Source organism: Eleutherodactylus coqui, chromosome 8 (genome assembly GCF_035609145.1).
Source record: "Eleutherodactylus coqui strain aEleCoq1 chromosome 8, aEleCoq1.hap1, whole genome shotgun sequence".
Lineage (NCBI taxonomy): Eukaryota > Metazoa > Chordata > Amphibia > Anura > Eleutherodactylidae > Eleutherodactylus > Eleutherodactylus coqui.
In genome coordinates, this window is record NC_089844.1 from 141,952,384 (window position 1) to 141,961,182 (window position 8,799).

General features: G+C 39.0%; 1 protein-coding gene across 1 annotated transcript in view; it reads right to left on the reverse strand.

The window, feature by feature from the left end:
* The window catches only part of GRAP (GRB2 related adaptor protein), a 41,437-nt gene extending 35,784 nt beyond the window's left edge, over positions 1–5,653 (reverse strand). Inside the window, exons 1-2 of the mRNA XM_066576594.1 lie at positions 5,543–5,653; positions 4,273–4,605 (exon numbers count right to left, since the gene is read on the reverse strand). Coding sequence (XP_066432691.1) covers positions 4,273–4,350 — 78 coding nt within the window. The 5' untranslated portion in view covers positions 4,351–4,605; positions 5,543–5,653. The remainder of the gene's footprint in view (positions 1–4,272; positions 4,606–5,542) is intronic.
* Between the last annotated feature and the right edge of the window lie 3,146 nt (positions 5,654–8,799).

Below are 8,799 nucleotides of genomic sequence, written 5' to 3' on the forward strand. Positions count from 1 at the left end.
TGAAGAAGCGGGTAGTGTACTCAGCAGGGAAGCCAGGGGTTGGTATCAGAAAGTCTTGTAGCAGAAGAGCAGGTAGAATTGAAACTTGACCAGTGCTGTGAAGGATCTGGAAACAATGTCAAGGTATGCAGGGGAACTTGTCCAAAGGCCTGGATGGCTCAGCAGGGCGAGCCACTGCTCTGAGAGCAAGAGGTCCCTTGTTCGAGTCCCAACGGCTGCCTTGCAGTGCTGGAGTTCTAGGTTTGAATCTGACCTTGATGGGGATTTGAATCTTGAACCCCACCACTGCAGGGCAGCAGTGCTGACCACTGGCTAGCCGCCATCACCTCCTGTGTTGCTGAAAGAAAATCTCAGAGGCCAAATTAGATAAACTTACTTTTACTCCCATTGCTTTTAATAGAAGTCAGAATCGGGAGTCCTGATTCACAGTTATTTTTTAAAATCAATCGGCCATTCTCCACCTGATTATTTCTATAATCGCACAATGTCTACAGATCTGTTAGCCTGCAGCCTGTAAGTGCATGAGAGCTGCCTTTGAAAACAGCCCCTCTCCTTTTGCTATGGAAACATTGTCCTTGTTACTACAGAAGCTCTGTACCTAACCACAGAGAGGGGATTGCAAATAAGCTGGGGAGGGAGACCCCTAGTGACAGACACTTTAAACGCGATTTACAGTGGTAAAACAACAAAATGCTTAGTTCAAGTATATTACAGAAATGATGAGACTAACACAAGCTAGTAGATGAACAGAAGTTGTATGAAAGGTTAGTACTCCAATAAACTACCAGACAATCCCTTTAAGCTCCAGGGCACTGTGGACCTATCTATCGTATCTCATCTCTGCTGTTTACTGTAAATGAACCTTATAGTTTTAAAGGTCCTTGTACAGCCTCAACAACTGTCAGACAAATGATCGTCTGGCCAACAACTATTTCCCTGGATTTCCATACTCATGGATGCTTGACTTGGCTGAGCAGCTAATCTTCTGGGGAACGAAAGGATTAGCTAGGTGTTGAAATTCAATGTCCCCGATCCGTCTTTCCCTGGAGAAAAGTTGAGTGACCCTTTCCCATCCCCCCCCCCGACACATCAGAAAGTGTTGGTAGGCAAACTGGACAATCCCTTCAAATCCAGAGGTGCGCCTGGCTTCACCATTAATCCAGCTGCCTCCCCATCTTGAACGCTTTTCCTGGTGTGACGCCATGTCCCAGTTATGGATGGACACAATGGCACATGACATTTCAGGTCTGATCACCCAGACAAAACAAGGCAAGTAAATACAATGGAAAACATCTAAGAATAGCGCGGCTGTGTACTGCTCCAAGAGGGAAAAGAAACATCCTGTTTGTGCGGATCTTTTATATTTTTGGCCCATGACTCGTAAAAAGAATGAAGCCGATTCCATCTCATACTTAACCATTTAACCCTTTGAGGACCGAGGGACATATTTGTCTCATAGTTTTAAACTGCCTACAAATTCAATTGAATCATTTATGGTCTTGAAAGGGTTAAAGGTCAAGTTTTCAAAACTGCCAAGAAAACTCTTTGGGCGAATCTACAAAATCTTGGAAGGATATGTGAACTACAATCCCTAGTCCCAGTCATGAGTGGCGAGTAGCAACCCATCATGTGCGGTGCCTCAGAACCACGGGGAAGCCATAGACATTATCTGCTTGATAAAGATCGTGAGATCTGCCCACTGTACCCTCTGCCAGCATCAGTCATGGGCTGTGCCACGCAAAAGCAGAAATTACATTTTATTATCTGTTTCACTTCTCTATTTCATCAGCTTAACCCCTTAAAGACAGCTTAAAGGGGTATTCCAGTCTATTTTAACTGATGATCTATGCTCTGGATAGGTCGTGACGTGAGCAGTCGATGGATGGGTTCCACCACTTGGAACTCCATGCATCAGCTGATCGTCCGGCTGGCTGCACTCTGAAAGTTGTCATCAGTGGTCAGAGGAAGCAGAGGAAATAAATGGGAGCACCGTGCTGCTTCCTGCTCCTGTCATGGTCAGAGCATCACATCCTGTCCTGAGCAGGAGATATAGGGGCAGAATTTCAATGCGAGTGAAGCCAGTATTCCCCTTGCTTCCTCTAATGATGGATGATAAAGTGCAGGGAAACACACCTTCCTATGCCCCATCATCAGCCACTAGAATGCGATTGGGGATGCCGATAGGCTAGCATGGCAGCCTAGAGCCAATTGAAGGCTCCCAGCGTGGCCAGGCATATATACCTATCAAGCCCTGACCATGGCAGGGCTCCATAGGCAACATTAAAAATTGCAATAAGCTGTAAAACGCAAGCATTGCATTACATAGTACAAGCGATCAATTGATCGCAATTTCAAGCCTCCTGTGGGGATTAAATAAAAATGTTTTTAAAAAATTTAATTACGTTTTTAAATTGTAAAAAATATTAAAAATTACAAAAAAAATCTTTGCCCATTTTTCCATAAAAAAATCTAAACAATTAAAATCCCACATGTGGATTTTTTTTGGTATCACCGTGTACATTAAAGCCCAAAATATTAAAATATCACAATATTTAGCCTGCACAGTAAACGCCATGAAAAAAAAAAGAACAGAATGAAAGCATTGTGGGGTTTTAGTTATCCCAGCTCCAAAAAAATTGATTGAAAAGTGATAAAAAAAAATATGTGTTTCATAAAATGGTGGTAATAAAAAGTACAGATCACCCTGCAAAAAGTGAGCCTGCGCACAGGCCAGTTGATGAAAAAATAATTTAACTTTTTCAAAGTATAAAAACATTACAAAAAACGATATGAATTTGGTATCACCGTAATCATATTTATCCATGGGACAAAGTTCATATTTCATTTTTACTGCACTGTGAACGCTGTAAAAACGAAACACCACAAAAATGGCGCAATTGCATTTTTAAAAATTATTTTTCCCCACTTAAAAAATTCTAAAGGTTTTTCTGTACAGTAAATGGCGCATTAAATAATAAAACTTGTCCCACAAAAATCAAACTCTCATACCTGTTGATAGTATATTATGAGGTTAGGTCATCAAAAGAAAAAACATGCCCAAAGTCCTTAAAAAAAACATAATTAAAGGGGTATTCTGGAGACTTAAAACAGCTTCGCAACCACTCTGTCTGTCCTGGTTGCACCTGACTTCTGCAGCCAACCTATAGGAGGCCACTGCTGTGGCTAGTGATTGGCTGCAACAGTCATATGTCAGCAGCAACCTAAAAGGACAGAGTGATTGTGGAGCAATTTTAAGTAGTGGGAAAACCCCTTTAATTATCTTTTAATTGCTGCCATCGGCCAATCAAAACCTGCAGTGTTGTGCCTATAACTGGTGGATTCTGAGGAGATCCACCAGCAATATGATCAGAGATGTAGCTAGGTTATCTGTTGCCTCAGGCAAAGAATCAGTTTGGTGCCCCTCCCCCAGAATCTTCAGTCTTCACTTACAGGTGCAGTGAACACCCTACTCCCACACATGGCAGATGTAAATTAAATATTCCTGACCCCAATTCAAGAATCTTGGCTTTTGTCGGTAGCACTGATAGAACCAGAGCTACAGCGGTTCGAATTAGAACAACATTTTGTCCAAAACTGTAATGTCCTCTTCTTGTAGAACCAGTTCTGTTCCAGGTATACTGTAGAAGGGTTAAATTGTTAGGCTTGTGCTCATCTTTCAATTAGTCTTGACTGCACCCAGGGCACATGCCCCGCCTGCCCTCACCCGCCCACCCCCATTCCCCCCTTTTCCCCCCCACACTTAGCTGTGCCCCTGATCTGATATACATGGGGAAAGCCTGATGGAATCCCAATTGCAAACATTCAACCTAATCGATGTGACATAAGTGCTTGGCAGCTGCTTATCTCTGCAAGAACACAGGCCTTCAAAAGACTTGAATGTACACTCTTAGAGGCTAAATTAGTCAAAATGGTCATCTAGACAGTGAAATTAGAAGAAATTGGTGGAATCTGTCATGTTGGACATCACTGATCTCCCAAACAGAGGGCTGTAAAGAGCAAGCAAACCCCTTTGGCACTATGCGGAGATTTCAGTTACTGGAAATCTGATCCTCCCACGTGTATCTATATCATACTATAAGATGAATATGACTGGATTTCCCCTTTAAGGATTCACTAGAGCTCAGCCACTACATAATAGCCATAAACATTATATATAGTGTAGAACATATAGGCCTGCAGAGCTGTTGTTAAAACTCCAACTCCCAGGATGCCCTGACAGCCAGGTATGATCACTGAGGTGTAATGTCTTACCTTCAATGTGTCTCCCTTGCTGAATGGTAACTCGTCCCGTTCGGTGGTCTTAAAGTTGTATATGGCCATAGCCTCCATATCGTCTGGTCGGGGAACCTCTGACACTCACTGAGTTAAATGACCACTGGCAGCAGATGACATGCGCTGGTGGAAAATCTGTGGGTGGGTGACAGCCTCCCCTGGGCTCTCAAGTGCTGAAGAAGTGCACAGAGCTCGTGGTAGTGGAAACCAAGTCATGCATGTCTAAGACCGGAGGCTGGGCCTCGGAAATTTTAAAGGAGGGGACCACCTATACCCAGTGCTGTACCCAGAGAGGAAGTCACCAGCCTGTGCCTAGAACACAAGAAAAGATAATTAGTGGACAGCATTGCATGTACTCAAGTATCTACATCATCCCCGCATGTCTATGACCGGAGCATGAGTCTACTGTCTATACGGAACCCGTATCAACATATAAGGCAACTGCATAAGTAGCAATGCCCAGATGGAACCTTAGCATATGCACCATATAGCATTTTTCTCTATGGAGCAGTAGCTATAGGCTTCCAGTGGTCTGCAAGAGCATACTGGGAGTTGCATGTGGAGACCACCACCCCAATATGTCCCCTTCTTGGGACACCCGTCAGCGCATCACAGGCTCCTTCCTCTGATGATGTGGTACGGGGGCTATAAATGATGCCTATATTATGTTAATACTACAAAGGAGAGCAGCTGAGGGGAATGTGACTTCCTTGCAGCTGCTCCAACTATTAAGCTGGGGTACCACAAAATAACAACAGTGAAGTGAGCAACAAATCGAAATCATCTGCTAAAAAAAGGTGAAATACAGTCTTCTTAGGTGGAGTACTGCCATTGACGGGGCCGCTATACATACCATATAGGCGAATCGAAGATCTGTGACAAAAAAAGCCGCGATGGATCAAGATTGGTCTTCTCAAAGAAATCGAGAGGTACGACTGCATATACATGAACGATCAAAGAAAAGGTCACCCGTCGCTTTAAGAGTATCATTTAAAGGCAAAGTAACACTGTAACAGCGTACATATTCAGAAGGGGCTTCTGCCAACGTTATAAAGAATGATGATTGATCCGCAGTATTTATATATGAGGAATGTGAATACAGACCTGGATCCATGAGGAATACATGTTGGGTCTTTGTCCCTATAGCTCCCCACATCCAGCACTTTCTTCCATCAACTTTACTCATAATGTACCAAAGCAGCCCCTTAATACTGCATCAGCCATATATAGGAGCTCACTCACTACTTACCCAACCGCTCACTCTCAACCCTCTTCTGATGAGAATGGGAAATCTCAAACTTCAGCTGCAGTTTTTTCTCCGCTCTGCTGATTCTGCAAAGGAAGAGACTTCTCTCTCTCACAGTCTTAACTTTTTTTTTTACAGATAAAGACAAACAGGATGTTACTGTAAAATAATCCGCCAAAACACGAGGTAGCATGACAGTTCAGGATAAGCCTAATTAAAGGTCCACTACATCAGTCCCATCACAGCGGGGTCACTGGGAAATGATCCCTGTGTTTTCTAATCACATGTACACTAGAATAGCACAGTCATTACATCTATACAACATTAGAGAGCAGTATTATAGTAGTTATATTCTTGTACATAGGGGGCAGTATTATAGTAGTTATATTCTTGTACATAGGGGGCAGTATTATAGTAGTTATATTCTTGTACATAGGGGGCAGTATTATAGTAGTTATATTCTTGTACATAGGGGGCAGTATTATAGTAGTTATATTCTTGTACATAGGGGGCAGTATTATAGCAGTTATATTCTTGTACATAGGGGGCAGTATTATAGCAGTTATATTCTTGTACATAGGGGGCAGTATTATAGCAGTTATATTCTTCTACAAAACAGGCAGTATTATAGTAGTTATATTCTTGTACATAGGGGGCAGTATTATAGCAGTTATATTCTTGTACATAGGAGGCAGTATTATAGTAGTTATATTCTTGTACATAGGGGGCAGTATTATAGTAGTTATATTCTTGTACATAGGGAGCAGTATTATAGTAGTTATATTCTTGTACATACGAGCAGTATTAAAGTAGTTATATTATTGTACATAGAGGACAGTATTATAGTAGTTATATTCTTGTAAATAGGGGGCAGTAGTATAGTAGTTATATTCTTGTACATAGGAGCAGTATTATACTAGTTATATTCTTGTACATAGGGGCAGTATTATAGTAGTTATAATCTTGTACATAGGGGGCAGTATTATAGCAATTATATTCTTGTACATAAGAGGCAGTATTATAGTAGTTATATTCTTGTACATAGGGGGCAGTATTATAGTATTTATATTCTTGTACATAGGGGGCAGTATTATAGTAGTTATATTCTTGTACATAGGGAGCAGTATTATAGTAGTTATATTCTTGTACATAGGGGGCAGTATTATAGTAGTTATATTCTTGTACATAAGGGGCAGTATTATAGTAGTTATATTCTTGTACATAGGGGGCAGTATTATAGTAGTTATATTCTTGTACATAGGGGGCAGTAGTATAGTAGTTATATTCTTGTACATAGGAGCAGTATTATAGTAGTTATATTCTTGTACATAGGGGCAGTATTATAGTAGTTATAATCTTGTACACAGAAGCAGTATTATAGTAGTTATATTTTTGTATATAGAGGATAGTATTATAGTAGTTATATTCTTGTACATAGGAGGCAGTATTATATTAGTTATATTCTTGTACATAGGAGGCAGTATTATATTAGTTATATTCTTGTACATAGGGAGCAGTATTATAGTATTTATATTCTTGTACATAGGAGGCAGTATTATAGTAGTTATATTCTTGTTCATAGGGGGCAGTATTATAGTAGTTATATTCTTGTACATAGGAAGCAGTATTATAGTAATTATGTTCTTGTACATAGGTGAACAGTATTATAGTAGTTATATTCTTCTACACAGGGTCATTGTTATAGTAGTTATATTCTTGTACATAGGGGGCAGTATTATAGTAGTTATATTCTTGTACATAGGAGGCAGTATTATAGTAGTTATATTCTTGTTCATAGGGGGCAGTATTATAGTAGTTATATTCTTGTACATAGGAAGCAGTATTATAGTAATTATGTTCTTGTACATAGGTGAACAGTATTATAGTAGTTATATTCTTCTACACAGGGTCATTGTTATAGTAGTTATATTCTTGTACATAGGGGGCAGTATTATAGTAGTTATATTCTTGTACATAGGAGGCAGTATTATAGTAGTTATATTCTTGTACATAGGGGGCAGTATCATAGTAGTTATATTCTTGTACATAGGGGGCAGTATTATAGTAGTTATATTCTTGTACATAGGGGGCAATATTATAGTAGTTATATTCTTGTACATAGGAGCAGTATTATAGTAGTTATATTCTTGTACATATGAGGTAATATTATAGTAATTATATTCTTGTACATAGGGGGCAGTATTATAGTAGTTATATTCTTGTACATAGGAAGCATTATTATAGTAGTTTTATTCTTGTACATAGGAGGCAGTATTATAGTAGTTATGTTCTTGTACAAAGGTGACAGTATTATAGTAGTTATATTTTTTGAATATAGGAGGCAGTATTATAGTAGTTATATTCTTGTACATAGTGAGCAGTATTATTGTAGTTATAGTCTTGTACATAGGGGCAGTATTATAGTATTTATATTCTTGTACATAGGGGGCAGTATTATAGTGGTTATATTCTAGTACATAGTAGCAGTATTATAGTGGTTATATTCTTGTACATGGGGAGTTGTATTATAGTGGTTATATTCTAGTACATAGGAGGCAGTATTATAGTAGTTATATTCCTGTACATAGAGGGCAGTATTACAGTAGTTATATTCTTGTACATAGGGGGCAGGATTATTGTAGATATATTCTTGTACATGGGAGCAGTATTACAGTAGTTATATTCTTGTACATAGGAGGTAATATTATAGTAATTATATTCTTGTACATAGGGGGCAGTATTATAGTAGTTATATTCTTGTACATAGGAAGCATTATTATAGTAGTTTTATTCTTGTACATAGGAGGCAGTATTATAGTAGTTATGTTCTTGTACAAAGGTGACAGTATTATAGTAGTTATATTTTTTGAATATAGGAGGCAGTATTATAGTAGTTATATTCTTGTACATAGTGAGCAGTATTATTGTAGTTATAGTCTTGTACATAGGGGCAGTATTATATTAGTTATATTCTTGAACATAGGAGGCAGTATTATAGTAGTTAAATTCTTGTACATAGGGGGCAGTATTATAGTAGTTATATTCTTGTACATATGGGCAGTATTATAGAATTTATATTCTTGTACATAGCAACAGTATTATAGTACTTATATTCCTGTACATAGTGGGCAGCATTATAGTAGTTATATTCTTGTACATATGAGGCAGTATTATAGTAGTTATATTCGTGTACATTGGGGCAGTATTATAGCAGTTGTATTCTTGTACATAGGAGGCAGTATTATAGTAGTTATATTCTT